The sequence below is a fragment of the Lepidochelys olivacea genome (genome assembly GCF_965140295.1).
Source record: "Lepidochelys olivacea isolate rLepOli2 genome assembly, chromosome: 9".
NCBI classification, from domain to species: Eukaryota; Metazoa; Chordata; order Testudines; family Cheloniidae; genus Lepidochelys; species Lepidochelys olivacea.
In genome coordinates, this window is record NC_140419.1 from 64,739,988 (window position 1) to 64,767,826 (window position 27,839).

The 27,839-nt window shown below is 46.5% G+C and overlaps 1 protein-coding gene across 1 annotated transcript in view; it reads left to right on the forward strand.

The window, feature by feature from the left end:
- Positions 1 to 10,686, forward strand: part of FRMPD3 (FERM and PDZ domain containing 3) — a 153,314-nt gene extending 142,628 nt beyond the window's left edge. Inside the window, exons 15-16 of the mRNA XM_084639524.1 lie at positions 2,622 to 3,443; positions 5,922 to 10,686. Of these exons, the coding sequence (XP_084495650.1) occupies positions 2,622 to 3,443; positions 5,922 to 8,758 (3,659 nt within the window). The 3' untranslated portion in view covers positions 8,759 to 10,686. The remainder of the gene's footprint in view (positions 1 to 2,621; positions 3,444 to 5,921) is intronic.
- The last annotated feature ends 17,153 nt before the right edge of the window (positions 10,687 to 27,839 follow it).

A 27,839-nucleotide genomic window follows, 5' to 3' on the forward strand; every position in this document is an offset into this window, starting at 1 on the left:
TATCCCTGTAGCATGGTGACACAGGAGCGCCTGTGGCCTGCAGGGTGAAATTCTTTCCCCCTCCAGCCCCACTGGAACCCGATGCACCAGCCCAGCTGCCCAGGTTTGGTACAGAAGGGTTGGATTTAGCCCACAAAGACAGGTGAGACTCCCTCAGGAGAATGTGTTTCTGCAGGAGGGGTCAGAGAGCCCCCACGGAGTGAGACATATTACCTGGGCTCTGAATTTCCAGACTGCAGTCAGCCTGTGCCCAAATCTGAACTGTAAAATCAAGCCCTGGTTCCCACTCTTTGCCTGGGAGAGGAGCACATCTGTCTTCCCTGGGGACCACTGAAGTGTCCTGGGGAACCTTAGCTGTTTTTAGGGTATCATGTGCTGGTATTATCAGTTAAATCTGTCTCCCTTTGATGACGTCCCGCAGATCAGCTGTCCTTGACAGGAGCCAGTACACTTTGCTGCAGAATTGTGCAGTCAGGTCATGTGCTTCCCCTGTGAAAATCCTCTCAAAGTTGGTGTTAACACTAACGGTGACAGCTGATAGCTCAGCTGTTTGCCAGCTCCTCCTTACCCCACAGCCCAGAAACATACACAGCTGGCCCACAGAAGGGATTCAGATATGCAGCAAAGGTCCCCTCCTTGCCCCCAACTTTCCCTTGAATCAAATGGGCTCTGGCTCTGTGCCATGGGCAGGTGACTAGTGCCCTGTAGTACCAGGCAAGTACCCTGAGCTCAGTTCCTGAAGCCAGCCTCCTGCTTGCCCCTTGCTGAGGGGTCTGCAGGTGCAACAATGTGCTCAGCCTGAGACTAGGAGGTGGGGGAAGAGGGAGTGCCTTGCGCTACTCTGCAGTGTGGTCACTTCACTACCATGTAGGCAGAAGTTAGGTGGCTGTGATGTAGGGATGTGGAGGAGGGGATAAAGCAGAGGGCTCGTCCCTCCCGTACAATGGGTCACACTCCCACACAGACAAGTTTGTCACTTCAGCGTTTCACCCCATCTGTTCACTTCAACCTAGACCTGGAGGTTGCCCGCTTCTAGAAGGGAGGGAATAGTTCAGTCTCCATGTCCTGTTTGGTCCTCAGTCTCTCTCTTGAGCCTTCTGACGAGGGAGCTGGCTTTGAACTGGTGACCTGGCAGTGAAAGTTCCATCGCCCATCCAAGTCCCCAGAGACGTGCAGTTCCTAAGAAAAGAGGGGTTCATGATGGAGGAGTTGCTGTTTAGCTATACAAATTTAGCTCCTAGCCACTGATGTCTCCATTTAAATATATTCTTGTTGCGGTTTTTATACTGCAGGTGATGAACAGTTTAATACAAATGTGCAGATTGGGAGACAAATTGCCCAAGTTGCTGAGCTAATGAATTCAGTAAGGATTTATTTGATTTTGTTTATACTTTGTAACAAGGAGCTTGTGTCCCTGGCACTAGTTCTCAGCAGAGCTGTGCAGGTCAGCTGCGAATGCAGTCAGAAATCGCTACAAGGCCTGGACTTTATGTCTCACCTTGCACAAAGAAATCGCCAGAGAGTGGAGGACACTCCATACATAATGTTTACTACTGATGCTAGAGGGCTGTAGTTGGTCTAGATGGTCTTAGTATCCTTGGTCCTGCCTCAGCGCTGGGGGCTGGATTAGATGACCGCTCGAGATCTTTCCAGCCCTACATTTCTGTGATCAGCAAGATCCAATGGCTGGAAGCCAGAGCTAGACAAATTCAAGGTGATTGTAAGGCACACATTTTTAGCAGTGAGGGTAATTAACCAGTGGAGTAGAATCCCAAGTGGCAGATTCCCCATCACTTGGAGTCTTTACATTAAAAAGTAGATGTCTTCCCAACAGATAACTAGTTCCACCACACACTGTTGGGCTGGATGTAGGAACTGCTGGGTGGGGTTCTCTGGCCTGGACTAGATGATCACACTGGTCTTTCTGGCCCTAAAACCTACAAACCATTAGAATGAAGCTGGCAATTTTAGCTGCTGCATCTAGGTGGGAAATTCCTGTTCTGCTGAATGTCCCAGCTGGTTCATTCAAGTAGAAGACATCTGGCACTCTGCTTAAGGCACCTGGTGTTCTTGCTGTGAGCCACAGAGCATATGAGCACGGCACACATCACTGTGCAGTTTGTCAAAGGGTCCTTTCTGCTGGGTCGCTGCCCACCTGTTTCTGTTGCTGTTACCTGGCACAGAAATGATACTTTTATGCATGTACTGGACGTTGTATATAAATTCTCTTACGCGACTGAATACTGGTGAATGTGCCACAGAGCTGGCAGCAGACTGCGGTAGCTGGACTGGGGAATGCACCAGGTGTGTTGCTGGAGAGCATATCAGCCGAGCTGGGAAAAGCTCTTGGCACACTGCGAGGGAGGGCTAGGCTTGGCTTAGCTGGGCTGGGAAGTGGGTGTGTTGAAGGAGAACAAGTAGCTGTGTCCACCTAGATTGTGCCCTTTGTGCTGCTGCATGTTTCATGCCCACTGTGGTGTCCCAAGGATTTTAAGGCAATAGGTAGACTAGCGGGAGGCAGGTGAATGTTGGTGACTCCCTACGGTGCATGATGGATTTTTTGACTGTCCCTTCCTTTTCATGGGCACTGCTCTAACATGATAATTGTTATTTTGGTTTAGAATACATCAACCCGCACAACATCCACCGGCCGGCTGCAGTGGGGCCCTCGGGAAAGAAAGAGAGCGGGTTCTTGGGTGGCGCTGCCTCCAGCCCTAGGGAATCCAGCCCTCGAGGTCCCAAGGGGTCGGACTCAGAGCTCGTCAGCTTTTGTTACCTGCACATGCGGGAGCAGAGGAAGCAGCAAGAAAACAGGACAGACATCAATGAAAACCTGATCTTCTTTGAGGAAACCAGGCCCAGGACCAAATCCGACCCCACTTCCAAAAGCTCCGGCCAAGGCTATGACGGTGTTGCCAATGAGTACAATCCGGATGGCCTTGACCGGGACCGCCAGGCAAGTAGGGCAAGGGCCAACACCATGGACAACCACATGAGGAACGACGCCATGCGCTTCTACTGTAACTCCTGCAAAGCCAAACTCAAGAGCCGGCTAGCCTCTCAGAAAGGTGGCAAGCCTGCCAGCTCCCACGACAACATAGTGGACTTGATGTCCCTCCCGCCTCCGGGGAGCGATGAGGAAGAGGACGAGACCACTGCCCTGCTCCCCGCTATTGCTGCCCCGCCTCCGGGCTTTCGAGATAATAGCTCTGATGAGGATGACCCCAAGCGCAGGGCGGCCGCACAGAGCCAGGAGCAGGGCCGGCACCTCTGCGGCATCCTGTACGACGAGATCCCCGTGACGCTGATAGACAGCGTGCAAACGCGGACAGTCCGAGACCACGCCCAGGAGCTGGACGATGCCCTGGTGTCCACCCTGCAGGCTCTGGAAGCTCTGGCTGCTTCGGAGGATTGTCCGCACCCCCAGCCACAACAGACAGCAGGTAGTGGAGTAGGCAGAGCTTTTGTGCTTCCATGTACCATCTGGGGGTGAGTCTCCCCCTCCCTTTCTCTCTCCTCTCCTCCGTGTCTCTCTCTCCTCCGTTTGTCTAAGTTTTGATTCATATTTGGAGGGGATTCTGGAAGCACAGGCCTTAGCGAGAGCCCCATCCTGGAACTAGTGCAGAGCGGGAGTAGCCAGGCAGGTGCTGGGAAGCTTTTGGGGTGCTGGAGGATGGAATCCTCCTGTCTGAACTGGAGAGCAACAGCAGTCCCCATGGCTGGCGTGCTTCCTCCCTGCAGCTGGGATCCACCCAGCCACCTGCACCCCAAAAGCCATGCGGGCTGGGCCACAAGGAAGCCCTGCAGAGCAGAGTCCCGACATGCAGGGTGTGCCCTGAGCTGTGAGGGGTCCCCCAATCCTGGCTCCCCGCTCTCTGTGCTATACCCTCCATGGTGCTGCTGAGACAGCCCTGGAGGAGGGGGAAGTGGGGTAAGAGCTGCAGGTTCTTCAGCACACTGCTGGAAAGATTACATGCAAACTTGGGGAATTTGCTCCAGACAGTGCAGGGTTGGTGGCGGTCTCAGTGACTCTCTGATCTGTGACCTCTGTCACCAACAACAGCACAGCTAGTGGATGCTGCCCAAATGGCCAGTACTCCAACATGCTTTGACAGCCCCTCAAAGAAACTCAGCGTGATCTGCTGCTGGCCGCACGGTGTGACAGCTGGCGCAGTGCTGCTGCCCTCCCTTCCCCCAGGGAATTGAGAAAGGGGCTGGGTTGAGAGCTCTGCCTGTGCACAAAGCAGGCCCAGTGTGAGTCCAGAGAGCCCCTTCCCAGACACGCTCTCAGGTTGGAAGGAGAGTTCAGTCTCTGCAGCACATGCCCTCCCTCAGAGCAGCAGTCAGTGTCAGTTGTGATGGGGACACCTGTCCGCTGTGAACTGGACTGGGACCATGCTGATTTCACACAAGCCAACAAACAGCTGTCAGATGACTTTCAGTCACCAGTGAATTTGAACCAGCCACCTAGAAATGAAAGACCCCATAACCCCGTATCAGTTCCCTGAGACACCCACTTCCCTCGCAACCAAGGCTGATGTCAGGGACAGGGTATCCTGTAGAGATGATGCCATCAGTCTCCAGTACACTGCAGCATCTTCACTGTTCATAATGAAGAAGGGAAGGAAATCCCAGCTGGCAGTATGCAGAAATATCCTGGTTACCCTGCACCCATAGGCACCGACTCCGTGGGTGCTCCCACAGGGAAAAAATGGTGGATGCTCAGCAGCACCCCTGTCAGCTCCCCCTCAGCCCCCAGCGCCTCCTACCTGCCAGTGGGCCCCGCGAATCGGTGCCTCTCCCTCCCTCCCAGCCTTAAGCACACCGCAAAACAGCTGATCGCGGGGAGAGGGGGGTGGGATCATGGGAGGGAGGGGGGAGGAGCAAGGACACGGCATGCTCGGGGAAGGGGGCAGAACTGGGTGGGAAGAGGCAGGGCGAGGCCTTGGAAGGGGTGGAGGGGGGGTAGGGCCTGGGACAGAGCCGGGGTTGAGCACCCCCCAGCATTTGGGAAAGTCGGCGTCTGTTTCTGGGAAGCTTTGTTACAACCCGTGCCCCTCGTGCATGGGACATGAGAGTGCAGCTGCTTTGGAAATCAGTGGCCCACTCCTTCCCCAAGCACAAACCATTTAGTCAGCCTCTCCCGAGGCAGCTCTTTTGCCTTTGGGCGAAGCAGAGCCAAAGCATGCCTCTCTATGTGGCTGATGTGTGCTGGTTAGTAATGATAGTGATGAGCCACCAGATCAACGCTGTGGGACAAACTCACCCCTGGCGTAACCCCGCTGAAGTCAGACATTTGGCCCTGGGCGTTCACTGGGTTATCCTGCCCTGGTAGATTCTGCAGCTGTAAGCCACCTTGGCCAGGTTGCCCTTTTAAGTGCAAATGTGTTGTCAGTTGGATTCCTTCAGGCTCAGTAAAGGGTGATCACACTAAGGCCTGCTGGGCGTGGGCAGCAACACGGGCCTCCCCCAATTCTCACAGATCCCCCTCCACGTTCCAGCAGTGTTGTTACTGCCAGGTTTCCCTCATTGCACCAGACGACTCCCTATGGCTCTACTGTTCCTAGTGCTGGAACCCTTCCCCGGGCCTCTTTCCAGGTTAAATGCTCTTGTTGAATTAAGACAGCAAGCCAGAGTGAAGCTGGCAATCAGTCTCAGTTAGACTTGCCTGGACTAATTCCCATTCACTCACAGAGGCATTGCCCAGAGCTGGTGAGCCAGTCAAGACCTCTCCAAGCTCCCAGCTGTGCTTCTTCTGGAGGTGGTGGGAGGAGGGAGCTGAGGTTTCTCTGCTGAAATTCTCTTTCCCCCAGCAAATGCTGCCGTCTTTGGGACTCTCTTGCCCCTCTGCATTGCTGTCTCCTCCAAGCAGCGGTGAGACCTGAGCATAACGTCCCCATGTTCCTCTTGTGTTTTCTCAGGTCTGATTGTTCTGGCTGCCATCACGCCCGAGTCCTCCTTGGACTCTGGCCACGAAACCAACTCCTCAGAGCTAACCGATGTCTCGGAGATGGTCTCGGTCATGAAGCAGCACCAGAATGCAGCCTACTTCCTGGCCCAGCACATCAACAAAGAAAACCTGCTCGCCAGGAAGGACCTTCCCTTTCGAATCCAGAGCTGTGCTGCCCAAGCCGTCCTCACCTCGCCATACCTTCTGGGGCGCCAGGAGCCAGGCCCTTCCCTGAAGTCAGCTTTCTCTAACCAGACCCCCAGCCTCGCTTGCAGCAGGAGTAAGCAGGAGCAGCAGCCCGGAGAGCAGAGTTACACTTTGGCTGTCCAGCCAGTGCACTCACCACAGCTGAATGAGCAGAAGAACAGGGGCGTGACAATGCCGGGCTCCGAATGCAAAGGCCCCAGCCACTCAAAAGCAGCCTTTGAGGTGTCGCTGCACGCTGCGGCTGCCTTGAGCAGGGACCAGGTGCAGGATCTACGGGAGAAGATTCCCAAAGAGGTCCGGCTGAGCCCTAAACTAACCCTGGATCCTAAGGGCGGAGTGACCATTTCAGCTGCTCTGCAGCAAGTGGTGAGCAGCAAAGGCTCGCCTGCCCAAGTGGCAGCTGTGGTGGCTAGTCCTAAAGCAGACAAGCAGGCCAGTGTGTGCAGCAGCTGTGTGCCTTCCAGTAGCAAGCATTTAAAATTTAAAGGGAGTCAGCCAACTGTGGAGACCTTGTGTGACTGCCAACCGCAGCCACAAGGTGAAGCCTCTCTGAGCCCGAAAGAGCCTCATGGCAGTAGGGGCAACGCTTTCCATCCCTCCCCTGTGGGTGGCGAAAGACAGCACCTCAAGACTTTTCCTTCAAAGAGCTACTTGCAGAAAGTGAGCGGAGACCCTGGAGGGAAGCCAGCAAGTGGGGAGCCAGGTCAGAAAGCAAAAGGTGATGCTGCTAACCCCGCGTACCAGAGACACATTGGTCCTGCAAGCCAAGGGGAGAAAATGCAGCATGAAAGTTGTGCCAAAAGCTTAAAAGCAGAGGATAGCAGTCTGCACCCTCCATCCACCAGGAGCACCAGCGAGGATCCCAAAGGGCAGATCCAGCTGGTGTCCAGATCTGAGGGCTTGCAGATTAGCACTGTGCCTTCCAAGAAAGCGGAAAAGGTTTTGGAGGCGACCCAGCAGGACTCTGATGTTCCAGCTAAACCCAAAGCCCCGAAAGCCCACTTCAGGTTGAGGAAGCTGTTTTCTGCGACCTTCCCGACACGGCTGAAGAAGGAGACGGACGAGCGGCAGGCCCAGCTACAGAAGGTGAAACAGTACGAGCTGGAATTCCTGGAAGAGCTGCTCAAGCCAAAGACCAAAGGTGACCTCCCGCCACCGGAATACCTGCACCCTTCTGTGCCTGGGCGCTGCAGCTGTCAGCTGAAGAGCAGCCCTGTGCAGAAAGTCCCAGGGATGTCCAGGGAGCAGAGGCGCAGCTGCGACTGCAAGCGGATCTGCAGAGGGGTGAGACCGCACCCCAACCAGATAGCCGCACCGGAGCTGGAGAGGCGAGGGAGGGAGAAGACCCCTGACAACCAGAAGCAGGCAGAAGCAGGTAGGCTTACAAGCATGAGCAGCCCTTCTAAGGGCAGGCGGATTCGATCCACAAGCTTAGAGTCCAGAGACTACCGGTCAGATCCAGAGAATAGCATGTCTTGCTTGACAACGTGCACCTCCCGGGGAGAGTGCATGGGGGCACCGCACTACAAGAAGCTGATGCGCCGCTACAGTGTCAGCGAAATAGACCAGACTGACCGAACATCTTTCTGCTCTGACATCTACCAGGACACCTATCCAGCCAAGCAGAAAGGCTTGCAGAGTGAGGGTGACCCCGGGGCCCACAGCTCCGCGCCTAAGAGCAAGATCCAGGAATCCCCAAGAACAGGTGACGCATCTTACGTTCAAATAGCACAAGAGAAGAAGAACCAGAAGGGCTCGGCGGCTTTCTCCATCCAGGAGGAGATGTACCCTAGTCATGCTGAGCTGCCGGAGGAAGATATGGAGGACAAGAAGTGCTGCTCCATCCGGTATTGCTTCTACTATCGGAAGTGTGACGTGGCAGATGATGGGAGTGAGAAGGATGAGCTCTCTTATTCCATCCCCATGCAGATCCTGCCAGGCATGAAGCTGGACAATCAGATGGTCCCGGTAATGAGCAGGACCCTTCAGGTCCTGGATGCCACTGCCTGCAGCAGCCCTGAAGACAGCCAGACCCAGGAGATAGACTTAAGGACCTCCACCTTTGAGGGGAGCCTGGCTAAGGTCCATGCCCTTCGAGGCCATGCCTATGCATTGCCAGATGGGTTTCTGGCAGTGCAGATGGACACTAATGAGCTCCTGACCATCTTAAGGCAGTGTGTGGTGAGCCCTGAAGTTCGGGATTGCAAACCCTACATCTCCCAGCTGGCCGAATACAAGCAAGAGCTTGCCCTGAAGTTCAAAGAATTCAGGGCATCCTGCCGCAGGGTGGCAGCCGTGGACAAGAGCCCGACGCACATGCTCTCAGCAATCACAAGCAGCTTCCAGGTGCTGAGCAGCCTCATCGAGACGTTCGTTAAGCTAGTGTACATCGTGCGTTCAGAGTCCCAGCGCCAAGAGCTGCTGACCAAGGTGGAGGAGGTGGTGCGGAATTACACCTTCTTACTGAGGGCGGCGGAGGAGTCGACGGCCAGAACGCTGAGTCACCACCAGGCGGCAGAGCAGCAGTCCCGCCAGTCAGCCACGGTTGCAACTGTTATGAGCACATTCACGCGCTCCTTAAAGACGCTGATCAATAAATAAGCTGGCTACAGAACCGAAGGAACCAGCGTATTCCAAGCTGTGTGTCAGTGGTTCTTGTAGTGAGTGTGTCCCTGCAGGGAAGGCCTGTTTGTAACGGGGGCTGCAGGGGCAAAGACATTCTTTACTTCTCTGTGGAGTGTTAGCTGCATTGGTGGACTTTGAAGGAGAAACTTAAGTCTATAGTTAGCTGTCTGCCAGCCTGTAGGTGGGCTCCAGGCGGCCACTCTGCATGCTCTCCCATGCCGTCTTGTCAATGACCTTACCTGGGAGGTGTAGCAATTCACGCCCCCTGCTAATTTGGGTCTGGGTCTCCCCTGTGCAGACAGCTGACACTTTTTACTTTATCATGGTTCACTGGGCCAGTCTGTAAGTAGGAACTGAGCTGAGACCCTCCAGCTGCACTTGGGTCCGAGTCCGCTTGGATCCAAGCCAGCATCTTGCCACGAAAACAGCTCTTACGCCTCCAGAGACCCTCAGACTACAAGTGCTGCCCTCAGCAGCAGAAGGGATCTTAAATATAAAAGTCCCCACGGCCACGTTAGAGGGAGTGAAGTAGTCTCAAGGTGGGGGGAATCCTATAGACCTGATGCAGGGAGTTGGGTTGCCCTAGCAGATTTCAAAATGCCAGCCCAGGTGTGCATGCACTTGCTCTGGTCACTGGTCACTAGTGCAAGGTAGCATCCCAGGGTTACAACTTAATGCACCCAAGCAGGGTGTCTTTTCCTTCTTCCTCAGCTGGATGGATATAGCTGAGTTAAAGAACACCTGGGGAACCCAGCCTGTTTCCATAGTTATAACAAGCCACAGGCTGGGCTAGCAGCTATGCTTAGACCTCCTTGACCCATCTCTCCAGGTACTGTGAAGGCTCAGTCCTCACCCTCTCTCCACAGCCCTGTGGGACGGTGTGGTAATGTCCATTAGGGAGTGAGCAGCAGAGAGTAAACCCAACTGGCTTTCACCTATAGCATGTGGTCGGAATTCAAGAGTTGTTCTGGAAGTGAGACACGAGTTCCACCTCATGAGCCAGTCATTCCCACCTGCCTGCTGCTCAAGGTGGGGAGATCCTGGGAACTCTCTCTTACTATGCCACTGGATCGATTGCCAAGAGAAGTCGTTTTTAGCATTTTGGATTTTTTTCTTCCAGACATGTGGTGAAATGGTGCCTACTTGCTTTCCATCATCCCCGACACCCCCCAAACCTAGCGTCTGTTGTTAACAAATCGGAGCGCCTTAACTGGTGTGTCAGTGCACCTCCCTCTCCTCCAAAACAGAGGTGAGGGGAAACCCCAAGTTTCTGCATCCACCCTAACCACCCTGCAACTCTGCCTCATGCGCACATGAGGAGAACAGGCCACGGTGGGATCCCTGTGCTGCTGTGTTTTAGAGCATATGCAGCCAAGTCTCAGAAAGAGAAATTTGATTGGCTAATGAGGGCAGGTGGCGGAAGGGAGATGCACACTCACTTGTAGAGTGTAGAGATGATTAGGGATCTCAATCTAATGAATCACCTCTTATCTCTATTTTTTTATAAGACACACACATTTGAAATCTCTTGTTTTTCATACGAGTTATGGAAATGCACAATGTGCTTTTAACATGTGTCCTTTACCTAGTGCAATAACATTCCGTGGCCCACAGCTTCAACCAGCCTTTGGCCATTGTCATCTGCAAAGAAGGGAGGATCTCGCTATATGGACAGAGCAACCTCTCACCTCCGGCTTTCAAGAACCATGTAGCAAAATATACTGTGGAATAGCCAAAGCAGAGTTCAGTCCATGGCAGGCGATGCCTGTTACAGTCCTGAAGGCCAACGGAGCTGTCCCCATCCATTATCTAATAAGAAATGCAGAATTTCCTTGAGCTCCCCATCATGCCTATATCATTCCTCCATAAATCTCTCAGCCTAACAGAGAGGAGACTTTTTTATTGTCTGTATATAGTATATATAAATAAATATAAATATATATAGATATAAATTATATATGTACAAATTTATGTCTTGTTTTACAAACAAGAAAGATTAAATATATTAATCTCAATATCCAAACTCGCACTTTGTGTTTATCTGTAGGATTGTGAAATATGTATTATTATTATTTACACACCGTGCTGTTTGCAAACATCAAAGCCCACATCCGCACCACCGAAAGGCAGCCACCTCCGGAGGGAAAGCAGTAAGTGTTTACAACACAGAACACCACACTACACACTGGTTTTAGGGTCAGAAAATGAAGGAAACCAAGCAAGTGAAAGGGGAGGGTGATAGTAACGACATATCCAAATTGCAATGTAATCAGATCACTGGAATTACACCCTTGTGAAAGATACCAAGGGCTCTTTAATAGCCACCAATGGTCAGGACCTTGTTTTTATGTCTCATCTGAAAGATGCCACCTGTCCAACAACACAGCTTCCTCTAATACTCTGATAGGTCACTGCATCAGTTCTAAGAAAAGGAGGACCTGTGGCACCTTAGAGACGAACCAATTTATTTGAGCACGAGCTACAGCTCACTTCATCGGATGCATTCAGCGGAAAATGAATGCATTTTTTTTTCCCTCTACTGAATGCATCCAATGAAGTGAGCTGTAGCTCACGAAAGCTTGTGCTCAAATAAATTGGTTCGTCTCTAAGGTGCCACAGGTCCTCCTTTTCTTTTCGCAGATACAGACTAACACGGCGGCTACTCTGAAACCTGCATCAGTTCTGACTCAGAGGGAAGAGCACCCTCTATTGAATTGTTTTAACAGGCTATTGGAAAAGGCATTGGTACTAACTGCAGAAGATCTGCAAAAAGAAAAGGAGTACTTGTGGCACCTTGAGGAGTACTTGTAGCTCACGAAAGCTCATGCTCAAATAAATGGGTTAGTCTCTAAGGCGCCACACGTCCTCCTGTTCTTTTTGCGAATACAGACTAACACGGCTGCTACTCTGAAACCTGCAGAAGATCTGGCGTAAGTGAACACTGCATAGAAAGGTCAGTTCTTCTCCAGCTGTTTTTTTATTATTATTATTGTAGCTAAGCATAACAGTTACACTAGAAAACATAATTAGGGGCACGGTCAAAGGGACTCCATCAAGTGCTTCCTCAAAGCACTTTTTAATTGTTGGCTTTTAACCTCCCAGTGTTTTTAATGGAAGCTTGAAAATAGCATTTATTTCCCACTAGTATGCCTTTTCTGTGACTAATGGTGGATAAGCTTTGCTCTGAGTTACACTGTTATAGGGGTTTCCTTTCACCCTTTCGCCCGGTTCTTGTCGCATAGACAGAAAGCAGACAACCAGAAGTCCAAAATGCAGACAATGTGATGTTTATTGGGGTTAGTTTCCAATCAAGCATATTCCGAAGCCCTTCACACCAGTCGGGCTTATCTGTATATGCCGATCGTTCCCCAGTGTTACATTTCCAGCTCTGACACTGTAGAGCATTTACCCCATGTCCCCTTCCCAACTGATGCCGCAGAGCCTTACCTGTGTCCCTGTTCCCCATTCCTTGTTCCCGTTCCCTCCCCTTAGCAAACATGATTCCAATTTGCCTTCCCCCTACTTCCTGTTTGACCCCAGTTTATATAGTAATATTCTCAGCTATACCTTAACCAATCATTTTACTGAAATTTAACCAATCCTAACATATTGTAACATAATTTTTAACCGATTAACCACTACCCTAATTAACTTAGATCTAGCAAAATTAATTATACAGCAGAAAGAAACAATTAGAGTACCAGGCAGATTAACAATAACAAAGTGGGGGCCATAAGGATAAAACAATACAGAAATGAGGGTTTCACAAGTGATAAATGATTGATAAGTGATTTCTTGCCAGAGAGGATGCTATCAAGCTAAGTTTTCTTTAACCATCTTAAACATCAGTTTCTTTATCTGGTGGTGATGGGCACTATCAGGACAGGATTGTCTTCCTAACAGCCCAATATCACCTTATTTCAGTGTAACTGGTTTGGAATGTGGGGATGTGACCATACACTTCCCAGCTTATGGCTGCCCCTGCTGCTTCGCCAAAGGCCTTAGCAGCCTAAGAACAAGGCCTCAGACTATCCTAGTAAAAGAAGGCCCATGCACAGGATTTTGATTCTTTGTTTTTATACCTCTATAACTAGCTAAGTAATAAGTTCTTAAAGTATAGGCCTCTACAGAGGCCTGAATATCTACATTCTAACACTCCATCCCTTTCTTTTTCTTTTGGGATCCTCCTGCCCAGGTATCCCTGGAAAAGCATAGGACGTATGGCGACACATTTCCTGATAGGGCCAGGCATTAAGGTGAAATGTGTCAAAGCTCCATCTGTCCCACCGCCCCTCGTGTAGTACCATGTCCTGCACCTTCTCTCGTATGGACATACTACATCTACTTCAATTAGTGTTCCACACTTCCCGTTGTAGTGGGCCCTAGAAAGTTGGGTCTGGGTTGCCTAGTACAGTGGTGGGGGAGGGGTTACTACATTACTTATAGGTTATAATTAGTGCCTGTTCTTTAGAGGGTTGGGCCCCTCTTGATTGTTTCCATATACAACGTAACACAAGTATACTTAATACACCAGCTACTATGATAATCTACAACAACACCAAGAGTCCTGACCACTGTAGTATAGTCCAACGTCCTGGCCACCACCAAAAACACTGCTTCTCTTCCTTTGACAGGGTTAAAACCCTGTAATGCCATCCTGAAGTGTATATTTTAAATGCGTCCAGTTGTTGGCAGTTGCAGGTTTCGCATGCTTTTGTCCATATCATTAGTTCACTGGACATTTATCAAAAAATGGGGTATTGTTTAAACCAGCTCGACCACTTGGTATGGAATTGGTGAGGTCTATTCGACATTGGTGAGGCCTCATCTGGAGTACTGTGTCCAGTTTTGGGCCCCACACTTCAAGAAGGATGTGGATAAATTGGAGAGAGTCCGGCGAAGGGCAACAAAAATGATTAGGGGACTGGAACACATGAGTTATGAGGAGAGGCTGAGGGAGCTGGGATTGTTTAGCCTGCAGAAGAGAAGAATGAGGGGGGATTTGATAGCTGCTTTCAACTACCTGAAAGGGGGTTCCAAAGAGGATGGCTCTAGACTGTTCTCAGTGGTAGCAGATGACAGAACGAGGAGTAATGGTCTCAAGTTGCAGTGGGGGAGGTTTAGATTGGATATTAGGAAAAACTTTTTCACTAAGAGGGTGGTGAAACACTGGAATGTGTTACCTAGGGAGGTGGTAGAATCTCCTTCCTTAGAAGTTTTTAAGGTCAGGCCTGACAAAACCCTGGCTGGGATGATTTAACTGGGAATTGGTCCTGCTTTGAGCAGGGGGTTGGACTGGATGACCTTCTGGGGTCCCTTCCAGCCCTGATATTCTATGATTCTATGAATTGGCTAGTATGCACTGGTTTGATTGTACACAGCAATGAGTTCCACAGATTAATTTATGCACCATAGTCCCGATGGCAGTGTGTAGATGTGTGTAACTTTGCCAGATGCTGGTGCAATTGTGTCCCCAAGTGGTGTGTACATGCCAAGCAAACACCCTATACATATTACCCATAATGGCCTGCATTTGCAACAGGCCATTAATTCTGCCCCTCCATGGCCATTGAGGAGGGACACATTCAAATATTTTCTCTGGACAATTACTTAACTGAATTATTGTTCATTTTACATCATTTCATCCTTCCCATCTATTTCCCAGTGGTTTCCAGCGAGCTCCTCCCTTTCTCATTTTTCCCATAGGGCTCATGGGGACCATCTTCGTAGCTGTCCGATTCCAAGGTACCACTGTAACGATTACACAGATGCTAGCCCCAGAGTTGAGCATTTTGTATCCCCATACGCACTTCCCCCTCCCAAGTTAGCCTTTTGAAGCCATCCTCCACCCATGTCACGAGGTTTCCTGTCCACTGAGTTAGCTGCACGTTCACTTTTGCTGCCCTTTTTCATCCCATTGCGACTGCAGACACTTGCTGTGCCAGTAGCTTATTGATTTGCTGCTGCAGTCTTACATTCTGGCTTATTAGTTACTTAGTTAATCCAACAGACCCCCAGATTTTATACTCCCAACCCTGTGTTTGCTGCTGCCCACAAATCCTTTTTTCAGCAACTATTTCATGTATGTTCCCCTCACCCACCAATTGTTGCCTCAACTCTTCTGTGTATGTACTGCAATTGGGGAATACCCACCATTCTCTGGGGTGAACCACCCATGTTATGTACTGGAAAGCCACGTTGAAAAGCACTGGTTGCACCCACTCCCACACATTCACCCATCCGGAAGTATTTCCAGCTCCAGGCTGCAGCCAGTTTAGATCAGGATTCTTCCACCTTGGCATCCATATTACCTGTAGGGTTACATTCTGCAAAGCGGTTAAATTGTTATACCCAGTGTCCCAGGGGAGACTGTATGCCCAGTGTGATGTGTACATAATTGCACGTCCAGGGATTTTCCTCCATGCAGGGACCATTATGATTACACATGGTAACATCACACCCTAATTGTTGGACGCCATAATCCAAACACTCCAGGAGACCAGAGGGTTATATGTTTTTTGGGCCCTCTGTAACAAACCACATGTCTAGATGACTGTTTTTTCCACTGTCATTGATCATGACATATCTTAAGGAATACCATGCAATATTTCCTGATAAATTTGATATTCTCCACCAGATTAGGATCCCTTCCCTTCCAATCCGTACACCACATACCAGCACTGCCAGATTCCCATGCGGGGGGGATCAGTGGTACAATTTTCTACGGGTAGATCCTTAAGGTCCTTATCTGCCTTATTACCACAACTTGGGGATGTCGCAGTCCACGCGTTCCCTCCTTTTGCCACTTCATGTCACGGGATCTGGGCAGGGTTTACAACTGTGATTAGCAACAACGATTGTTCCATTCCTGGCCAGGGAATTCTTGGGTTCCCCTTTGTAGGTTCCCCTGTAATATGCATGTAACAATTTATACGTCCTCCTTCTTAACCCCACCTTTTTTTGTGCCTTTTTATTTGCACTTGATTTCCCAACTTGGGTAGACCATGCTTCCCAGGCAGGTCATACAATGCGTTGACCTTTGCTGCTATATGTGTTAACCCTCCTTGTACAATATCCACCAAAACAACAAAACACAAACATACAACACAATCTTTGTTGCGACAGTAGACCCATGGTGCTCTGACTTATTCTTCCACTGGCACCAGCTTGCTTGTAGAGTGTCTGAAAAACAAAAGAAACATTTCCCAGCCCCCTGGTGGGGACAGATTATTGCCTTTTACAAATCTCCTTGCTAATTGCAGGAAAAACAGAAGGATTGCCTCCATACTGTCCTTGTTTTGTTCTATAGTTAGTTCAGTGAATTATCCCACTGTCATTTATGAAATTCATGAGGTGGTGTACCTCAGTTTCCCCTCTTGTACAGCAGGCCACGTTTATAATGGTTTCTCTGCTGTGCCTAGCTTTAAGTTTATTCACATGTAATAGGTGAGAAGCATTATCGCTATATAAACTAACAACAACATTAGCATCAAATCTATTACCAGTGGGTGTTTTTCAGTATCTTGTTATACCATCCGTTTCATTTGGACAATTTGCCTTTGAGGCCAGTATGTTCATTACCCTCTTGAAATCTTTGCATAGGCTTTAATTTAATTATATGCTAGGGGTTTTGGTGAATTACAACGTAGAGATGTCATGCATGTAAGCAGACTTCTTTTGTACTGGTCGTCAGATTTCAGCACTGCATACACACACAAAAAGTATATTTTTTTCTACTTAGGGTTAACAATTCCTTCTCCTATTCTTAGGGTTGACTTCTTTTTTCACCTTCCTCTGGAAGTCTTAATTTGAGTCTTCTTGCTTACAAGTAGCTTATTTGCTGACCAGGTATACTTATTATTTGCAGCTCCTTTGTGCTGCCAGTTATGGGCAGTTCTCTCCTCCTATCAGCTAGGTAATTTGCATTCACAGAGGCTTTCTGGCTCGCTTTTGGATCCAAAGCCATTAGCAGCTCAGAGACTTTGTCTTAAAAGGGACACAATTAACTTCCACCAGAGTTTTGATTTCTTTCCACTTTCAACTCCTGCTTCCAAAACACACAGCCATTTGAAAAAGAAAACACAACCTATTGTGGCTCCTTATGGAGCCCTAATAGGATTTAAATTAAGTAGCAGTTTTCTTTGCATTTCTTTTACCCTTTCTACAATATAAACTGCACAAGTTCTGGGAAAATGCACACCCCCTCCATAGTTCAACTCTACAACATTATATTAGCCACATCAACTTTCACACAAGGTGTTATTGCCTCCCTGTGCTCACAGAGTTCTCATGCACCCCCACCACAGCGACAGTCCTATCATCCAGAGCCACCCCAAGGCTCAGTACTCCCAACATTGTTCCCCTTTTCCTTCTCTTTTTTCCTATGCACACACAAAAAAAGATCCAGAATGTCTCCCCCCATCCCCTGGCCCCGGCCGCCTCCCACCACAGCCATGACTTTGGTCTTATGTTTTAAAACATATTAAACTTTATAAAAAGAATTGAGGTACCCTTCATGGTTAAATGTGAAATACCAAAGCCAAACAAAACTGGTTACCTGTGTCTGGCAAAAAGTGTCAGTTCTGCAACTTTGAGTGAAAGATTTGAATGGATTTTTAGTGGTATTATTTAAAACCAAAATAAAACCAATTTATTTTAAACCTACAAAAGAAGAGTTTTACAAACCAGGAGTGTTGATTTAGGTCCTTAAAACTTCACATATTTACACAATATATATTTACACACACACAAAGATACATACATATTCTATTTAACATTCCTTGCACTGCTATCATTACTTTTTACACAACTGTACCCCGATTACACTTCCATCTTGTACAATCGGAGGCAGTCAGGTTAATAGAAACCCCTTACGTTCCTTTAGTGATTTTGATTAACTCGTCCAATAGTCAAATAATATAGATCAGAGTATCTGGCTGCCTGCAGCAGTCCTTTGCAGACCATTTTTGAGGGAAAGGGCCCATTTTCCCTCAGAATAGCTATAAAGGCTCCTGGGGACAAAAACATAGCGGTGGTAGTAGCCACCTGACCCCTTTGTATAATTTATTTAACTACCAGGGTTCCACCCAATGTGACTGTATCGAGTTGCACAAGTAATTACATTTACATAACTGGGTTTTATTATCAAACCAAAAACTCTTTCAAATTGTTACTCTTTAACATCTTCACAACCGTTACCTTTTAACATTTCAACAACTCTTATTTGTTTACTTCCCCCCAGACTCTGTAGTATTCATTTCTGCAAACTGGCTTTTACCCTGTACTGTCTTCACCTTGGGATTGTTCAAAAAGGCAGTAAAAAACTTTTATCTCCTTGGTCGTCTTTTACTCTAAAAATTTCAATGGACTCCAGCATGCTTTTTCCAAACAAACATTTTACATGAATATATAAAGTACCCTCCATTAAAACTTCAGAAAAAACAAAAGTGTGAGAGAGGGGTAGTGGGGGAAAGCAACCAATTAACCCTGAGAAGTTATTTTAAAGTACAGGCTAACAGCAGCAAATTAAGCAAAATGAGGAGGAGGAGGAGAAGAAAAAGAAGAAAAGGATATAGTTAGCTTTGAGCAAAGGGTAGGGCTACCTAAGTTTAAACAGTTGGGAACCCTTATCCCCAGGTTTTTATCCTGGCTCTGGGAGAAGAGTGGGGGTTGTTACCCGCTCCTGCAAACCCTGCCATTTTTCACTTTGAAACTTTTTTTTCCCTCCAGTTCCCTAGGACCAAGTCCCAGCTCCTGTCTCTTAAGACGGTCTGTTAACTTTGCTTTTGACTCCAAACTCTGTTGTGCCAAATCATCTTTAACCACCCCTAAGTCTAATTTACAATCCTCCAGTAGCCTTCACTGGAGTAGCACCAAACTTGAAAGATTACTGGCAGCTTGCCATAATGCTGCCTTTACTTCAAACCTCTTACAAATGGACTTAAGTGCCTCCCTTCCCTGGAAGGCATCCTGTCCCCATGGGCATGGGCCTCCTTCTGCTACCCATTTACCAAGGGTGGGCTCCTCCGCAAGCCGCCATCCCTCTGGGTCCCCTAACGCTGCCCCTGTCAGGGTTCCTTCCCCACTCTGAACTCTGGGGTACAGATGTGGGGACCTGCATGAAAGACCTCCTAAGCTTATTCTTACCAGCTTAGGTTAAAAAGTTTCCCAAGGCACAAACTTTGCCTTGTCCTTGAACAGTATGCTGCCACTACCAAGCGCTTTAACAAAGAACCAGGGAAAAGGACCATTGGAGGAGTTCCTCTTCCCCCAGCAATCCCCCCAAACCCTTACACCCCCTTTCCTGGGGAGGCTTGAGAATAAACAAGTTGAACACAGACCAGCTTGGGTTTCTTAGGACCCTAAGAACCCAATCAGATTCTTAAAAAACAGAACTTTATTAGAAGAACAAAACAAAGATAAAGGAAACACTCTGTAAGATTAGAATGGAAGATAATCTCACAGGCAGTCAGATTCAAAACATAGAGAATCCCTCTAGGCAAAACCTTAAGTTACAAAAAGGCACAAAAACAGGAATACACATTCCCTCCAGCACAGCGAATTTATAAGCCAAAACAAAGAAAACCTAATGCATTTTCTAGCTAGATTACTTACTAACTTTACAGGGGTTAGAGGGCTTGTATCCTTGATCTGTTCCTGTCAAAGGTATCACAGAGACAGAGCAAAGCCTTCCCCCCCGCCTCCAGATTTGAAAGTATCTTGTCCCCTCATTGGTCATTTTGGGTCAGGTGCCAGTGAGGTTACCGTAGCTTCTTAACCCTTTACAGGTGAAAGGATTTTGCCTCTGGCCAGGAGGGATTTTATAGCACTGTATACAGAAAGGTGGTTACCCTTCCCTTTATATTTATGACAGCCCCCCATTTCCTTTTTAATGTCATCCCAGGTTGACCCCTGCACCTGAAATGGGCCTTGATTCTTCCATAAAAAATCCATTACACCAACTTGCCAGAACCCACAACTACCATCATGAGAGCCTGCCATACCCCCTCCAAGCAGCTGCGTGGATTGTTGTGGAGGGGGACTTACCGGGTTGCCACTCATCTGTCTGACGTGATGCATCCGAGTCACGGCACCAAGATGTTAAAGGGGTTTCCTTTCACCCTCTCCCCTGGTTCTTGTCACGTAGGCAGAAAACAGAAGACCAAAAGTCCGAATTGCAGACAATGCGATGTTTATTGGGGTTAGTTTCAAAGCAAGCATATTCCGAAGCCCTTCACACCAATCAGTCTTATTTCTATACGCCGATTGGTCCCCAGTGTTCTGTTTCCAGCTCTGACGCCTCAGAGTGTTTACCCTGTGTCCCCCTTCCCAGCTCTGACACCGCAGAGTGTTTACCCCGTCAAGGTTCCTTCCCCACTCTGAACTCTGGGGTACAGATGTGGGGACCCGCATGCAAGACCCCCTAAGCTTATTTTTACCAGCTTAGGTTAAAAACTTTCCCAAGGCATAAATTCCACCTTGTCCTTGAACAGTGTGCTGCCACCACCAAGTGATTTAGACAAAGAACCAGGGAAAGGACCACTTGGAGTCCTATTCCCCCAAAATATTCCCCCAAGCCCTACACCGCCTTTCCTGGGGAAGGCTTGAGAATAATATCCTCACCAATTGGTACAGGTGAACACAGACCCACCTTTGGATCTTAAGAACAATGAAAAAATCAATCTGATTCTTAAAAGAAGAATTTATTTTAAAAAAGATAAAAGAATCACCTCTGTAAAATCAGGATGGAAGATAACTTTACAGGGTAACAAAAAGATTCAAAACACAGAGGATTTCCCCTCCAAGCAAAACTTTAAAGTTACAAAAACAGGGATAAACCTCCCTCTTAGCACAGGGACAATTCACAAGTTAAAACAAAAGATATTCTAATGCATTTCCTTGCTATTACTTACTATTTCTGTAATATTAGATGTATCATTTCAGTGGGAGCTGGATTATTTGCTTGGTCTCTCCCTTTGTCTCTGGGGAGAACACACACAGAGCACCAAACAAAGCCTTCCCCCCCCCACCCCGATTTGAAAGTATCTTCTTTCCCCATTGGTCCTTCTGGTCAGGTGCCAACCAGGTTATCTGAGTTTCTTAACCCTTTATAGGTAAGGAGGGATTTTATGCTACCCATAGCTGTATATTTATGACAATCCCGTGTCCCCCTTCCCAGCTCTGACTCAGCAGAGCGTTTACCTCGTGTCCCCATTCCCTTTTCCCATTTCCCTTCCCCCAACTTCCTGTTTTACCCCAGTTTATACAGCAATATTCTCAGGTATATCTTAACCAATCATTTTACTAAAATTTAAATAACCAATCCTAACATATTGTAACAATTTTTTAACCAATTATATCCCACTATCCTAATTAACTTACACCTGGCAAAATTAATTATACAACAGACAGAAACAATTAAAGAACCAGACAAATTAACAATAAAAAAGTGGGGGCCATAAAAATAAAACAGTACAGAAATGAGGGTTTCAGCTATCAAACTAAGTTTTCTTTAACCATCTTAAGATCTGTTTCTTTATCTGGTGGTGATGGGCACTATCAGGAAAGGATCATCTTCCTAACAGCCCAATACCACCTTATTTCAGGGTAACTGGTTTGGAATGTGAGGATGTGACCATACACTTCCCAGTTTATGGCTGCCCCTGCTGCTTCACCAAAGGCCTTAGCAGCCTAAGAACAAGGCCTCAGACTATCCTAGTAAAAGACGGCCCATACACAGGCAGACTATTTTGATTCTTTGTTTTTATACCTCTATAACTAGTTAAGTGATAAAAATACACCTAAATTCTTAAAGTATAAGCCTTTACAGGCAGACCTGACTATCTATATTCTAATATACACCAGTGCAAATCCAGCATAACTTCATGGAGTTCAGATTCACACTGCTGTAACTGAGAGCAGAATGTGTGTCAAATTAATTCCTACTGTAGCTCCTCTGGAGCCAAATTTGATTAGGTTAGATTTGATTCACTGATTTTCTTTACAAAGGAAGGGGCATTGTGGTTGAATGCACTCAGCACAGGGTTGAAAGCATGAAACTTCTGACTTAACCCTAGTGGCTGTCATAGTGGGGGAGAGAGGAGCTACCCTAAAAAAAAATCCCTATGAATAAATTGGAGTCAGTAATGCTGGGAGAGAATGACTGGGCACTAAAATTCTCTTTCAAATTTAAGGGCAGCTCACTCCCAAAACTGGCTACCCTGAAGAACCCCAGTTTTAGGAAGGTTTCACGAGGTACCAGAAACCTAGTTAAAAATCAGAAATTCACAACTTTATGGAAATGGACAATAAGCCTCATAGACAACATTCAGCACCATGAATTCATGTATTTAAAGTAAATATAACTGAGTTGTTAAAATTCAGTTACAATAAGAGATGGTCTGTTACAGGCTATTGCTCCTGCTCAGAGACAACAGAAAAAACAGCAGTCAGCAACACACAGTCAGCATGAAAATACATCCTTGATTAGGCGACTGTTGGTAACTGAGGGCTGATTTACACTTAAAAATTAGGTTTCAGAGTAGCAGCTGTATTAGTCTGTATTCGCAAAAAGAAAAGGAGTACTTGTGGCACCTAAGAGACTAACCAATTTATTAACAAATAAATTGGTTAGTCTCTAACGTGCCACAAGTCCTCCTTTTCTTTTTACTTAAAAATTAGTTTCACAAAGCTACATTGCTCAGGGCTGTGAAAAACTTTGCACCCTGACCACCATAGATAGAATTCTTCCATCTACCCACCCATCACCTCTCGGAGAGATGGATTAACTACATTGACAGGCAACCTCCTTCCATCAATATTGGCAGCATCTACGCTATGGCATTACAGTGGCTTGAGTGGCAGTTGTACTCAGGAATGTGCCACGAGAGCAAAGGGCTAAGTGCCTTGCTTGACATCACTAGGTGAGTGAAAACACTAACTGTGCTACCTACGGCTTCCCTAAATAATTCAATTTCAGGCCATGAGACAAAGACATGTCAGATTACGTGGACCTCCATGTAATCAGGTTTAATAAAATAGGAGGTTTACAGTATATGTATTTTCAGATCATCCGTCGGTGGGCAGTAATTCAATCCTTAACCTCCAATGGTTAATAACTACAGCCTAATCCAGGCACTATTTCTTTCTTCCCAGTACCAAACACAACTGAATAAGTAGCCCAGTGGATTTCAAAGGCACTGTTGTCCAAGTCCTCAGCAGTATTTAGGGTCTAGGCCTGTCTCTGCCTTAATCCAAAAGTACCCAAAAACCAATAAGCTTCAGAAGGATCTCATTCCTCTGAGTCCAGGCTCCTGCCCATGTTGCCAATGTGCAGGCGACCTGAGGGGAAGCTCATGAGCAACTACTTTGGAAGTAACTGAGATTTTGTTGCAGCCTGACACATACTGGGGGGGAGTGTCTAGGCTTTTTCTCCTTAAAATTTGCTCCATTGTTATCCCATAAAGCGCCACCAGTGATAGCTATAGTTAAAGCACAGGGTAGACTGGCTTCTGGCATCTCAATCAATTTATCTCAGCCAGCTCAGCACAGTTCTAGGCATCACGGCAGTTAAGACACTCGGTGGGTGACGGATCTTGTGATAAATGAAGGGGTGGGGGGCGGTTAAGCCCTGTATATGAACACCCAGCCAGCCAGTTAGCTGTAAAATTCCTCTTGGTGTCTGTTCTCTGCTTCCTTTATCTGTAAAGCGTTAACAAACCAACAGGTAAAAGAAAAAGGAGAGGGCACGTGACCAAAAGAGCCAATGGGAAGGCTAGAACTTTTACATTTGGGAAATAAACTTTCCCTTTGTCTGTTGTTTTCCAGAGAAGGAGACACAGAGCAGCAACGTTGTGTAAGGCTTGAACCAGGTATGAAAGTTCATTTTCCATACCTAGAAGAAATTATTTGGATAGTGAATGTTTAGTTAGACAAAGTCAGGTTTATTTTTTATTTTGGCTTGTGGATCTCCTCTGTACTAACCCCAGATGCTTTTGTTTGCTTGTAACCTTTAAGCTGAACCCCTAGGAAAGCTATTTTGGGTGCTTGGTTTTTGGAATTGCTCTTTTAAAATCTAGCAAAAGCCTATGTTCATTTTCTTTCTTTTTGTTTTTAATAAAATTTACCTTTTTTAAGAACAGCATTGGATTTTTGGTGTCCCAAGAGGTTTGTGCATGTTGTTTGATTAGCTGCTAGCCACAGCTAATTTCCTTTGTTTTCTTTCTCAGCTCTTTCCCGCTGAGGTGGGGGGTGAAAGAGCTTGAGGGTACCCCACAGGAAGGAATTCCCAAGTGCTCCTTCCTCGGTTCAAAGAGGTTTTTTGCATTTGGGTGGTGGCAGCATGTACCAAGCCAAGGTCAGAGAAAAGCTGTAACCTTGGGAGTGTAATACAAGCCTGGAGTGACCAGTATTAATTTTTAAAATCCTTGCGGGCCCCCACTTTCTGCACTCGGAGTGACAGAGTGGGGATTCAGCCTTGACAGAGCCTTTTCTAGCTAGCACTCAAACACTTACTATTACTGATAGAGCTTCACAATGCCGGTGAAATGGTGGGAGATTTCCTCCTAAAGGCTGGTGTAGGTGGGCCTAAAGAATTACGGGTCAGATTCTGTCTTTGGGCTATGCATACTCCTGAAAATCCCATCCAAAAGGGAAACTGATGGAAATGATATGCCACAAACTCTGTGTAAGGGGAATTCTAAGACGGGGGTCTATAAATCAGAGTCATGGTCTGCCTGCTCTAGTGTATACCTGAGGTACCCTTCTTCTTCCACCACAGACACTAGTAATCTGGAGTAATGGTAAGGGGCTGGCTGCAGCCCACAGCATGGACATAAAAGAATGCTGCTTCTGCGTGCAGGAGGAGAGAAAGATAACAGCTAGAACTTAACTCACAGCTAAAGCAAATGGTTCAGAGATGGAAACAAACCTAAGCTTCCAACTATTACAGTTAAACTGGCAGTTTAAAAAACTATTTAAAAATTGTAGAATACTCTGTAAAAGGCCCAAAGAACAACAGCAGAAGAACAACAGCGGAGAGGTTTTTTTAAAAAATGTATTTCTAACAAAGGCTGACAGAAAAGGCAATAACGTAACTGGTTTTGCAGTGTCAGGTACATCTTCTGAAAGTTGCTAGAGTGACAGCACTGGCTATTGGAGGCTGTTTGTCCACAGAGCGAGTAGAGTATTGAGGTCAGTAGCGTAAGCTTCCCTGCAGCGTATTACCAATGTGTCTCAACCCTGTTCTGGACGGATTATAGGAGCAAGAGGAGTTCAGAGACTCAATGGCCCATTCAATCTTTCCCTCCCTGCTGAGACTAACAAGGAGACCAATTCAAGACAATTATTGGGGTGTTTTTGTGATTTGGACACAAGTCTGCCAGAGAGTTGGAAGACCCCAACTCATTTCACTTGGGCCACCAAACAGCCATGGTCTTTATCACTAACCTGGGCAAAATTAGAACAAGTAAACTAAAGAGCTTTATTCCTCTTTACCAATTCCCCGATCCATCTAATCCACTCACTTTTGTGTATACCATAGGCATGCTGTAAATTGCTGCAGTAACATACAATTACTAGACACCGTGATCAGTATGATGCCCCACTTTCCATTTCCAGCCTATCTTGGAAGTGGAGGAATTAATATCTTTTTGATCTTGATGGAACATAGGTTTAATGAAACACAGCTAGAGGCCTTCACAAAATGGGATTTCCTGTTCCCAATATTGCCAATTCCAAATGTTCAAAAATCATGAGACTGTCTTTAAAATCATGAGATTATGTAAACATAATAGATTTGGTGTTCTTTTTCTTTGTCTTCTTCTTTTTGAACCTCGAGTGCATTGAGGTCACATTCTGAAGCTTTCTCTAGCGCCATGAGGGCTAGACGCTCATTTTTTCTGTAAGAATGAAGGCTGAAATGATCATATATCCCCTTGACTCCAAGAGCTGGCGCTTTAAGGAAAACAATGACTCGTGACAAAATCATGAGAATTGGCAACACTGTGTTCCTAATGGGACAGCAATAGACATTTGGCCAGAATAGTTGGAAGGAAAGTGGCTGTCCTATAAAGAAATACAGGGAACTTTTCTGGCTAAATTTTCAACCTCCAGAGAAAAGCATCATCAACCCCTAGTTAATTGCAGCACTTTGTTATTTACAAATAGATAACTGGGATGAGGATTACAAGATTGGGCCCACAGTTTGAAAATGATTCCCTTTGGATTGGTTTTTATTTCTTGTATGTATATATACTGTTAAATACTTGGTGATACTTTTAGCACAAACCTACCTTAAATCTGCATGGTTTAATAACACAGAGATTGAAAAACTCACAAGAAGATAGTTATACTAATGTGTAGGAAGAAAAGTGATAACCCAAATAACAAAAACAGAAATTAAATTAAATAGCTTGTTAGCATTAGACCCACATGGGTTTTTACATGGATCAAGAAGTTAAAGACAATACCGCAGGTTTGGAGGCGGCACAAGTAACAAACCTGATTTTGTATAAATAAGTCTCAGGATATGGCCAAGGGCAACCTACTGGAAAATAAATAGCCAAAAGTGTTAATGAAATTTTCAGGGAAAGTGGAAGGAATTTTATTTATGGGGATAATTTTTCTTAACTACATAATATACATTTTACAGTAAGGTCTATCACATTGACTATGCCTTGGAATTCTGTGAATGCTTCTATTCTTTTCAAAAATTGACAGACTCATGATTCATACAAAGAAAAGATTAAGGACTTGTCTGCGCGACCCACACTTTGCCGGTATAGCTATGGCAGCAGATAGAGCATAAGCAATCAGAAGGATTTTCTGCTGGCATAGCCACACCTCCCCAAAGGTGCTGATAGAATCACTCTGCAGTTGCAGCTACACTGCAGGGGGGGGAACACATGGAAAACCATGTTGACTTGTCCACAAAACTTTTTAGTGTAGACCAGACCTGACTAAGCCTGAGAGAAACAACAGAAAACACCATGGAAATAAAGGGCAAAGAGATCCAAGCACTAACAACCTGGCAGGAAAGATGTGAAAGAACAGAGAGCAAAGGGCATTTCCTGCAGTGAAACGTGTGAACAGCATAATGAAAAAAAATTGCAGGCCAGGATTTTGTTGTGAAACTGCAACTTTTAACAACACACAGCAACTTTTTATAATTGCTGGAAACCTGAGTGGTGCTGCTGTAACCTTTGGGTCGGCTAGAGTTCACTTCATTTTCTGTCTCCAGTGCCTTAAAAAAAACAACCCAACTCCCACAGAAAGTAGCTGGAGACCCAGAGTTCAGTCTCTAAGGATTTTCAGCAAGGATTGCACAGGGTCAGCCTCCCCACATTCAAGTCCCCAAAGGAACTAAAGAAAATAATTTAATTCAATAACTTTATAAAATCTTATTATAAAGAAACAAATAATAATCTAATGTTTACAGCATGACATGGCTATTTTATAATCCACAGACATTACCTTCACAGTTATCCATAAACGTAAATAAAGAAAACAAATTAAAATCTGAAGAGTTCAGTCTCCACAAAAATACAAGAAGAAACTGAAAGTTCCTAAAAACTTAGGTTTTGTTCACCTACGTCTCAGTTAGAGTCTTTGATCACCAAATCTATAGAGTCTGCTGAGTCTAAAACAACATCTTTCCTCCACCTGCTTGGAGGACTCTTCCGTTGGAATGCATGCAGACTCTTCCTCTGCTGAAATCACTGCTAGTCAGTCAGCTAACTCATTAACAAAACACTCATTAACCAAACACCCAGTAAAGTGTATAGATGTAGACAGCATCACACTGGCCCTCTAGGGCTCTACAACAATCACACACCCTTATCCCACCATCTAGATCCTTAACAAGTGCATAGAGGAAACTGAGGCACCCACAAAGTAGTCAGAGAAAACATTATCAAATTTATTTGAGCGTAAGCTTTCGTGAGCTACAGCTCACTTCATCCAATGAAGTGAGCTGTAGCTCACGAAAGCTTACGCTCAAATAAATTTGTTAGTCTCTAAGGTGCCACAAGTCCTCCTTTTCTTTTTGCAGATACAGACT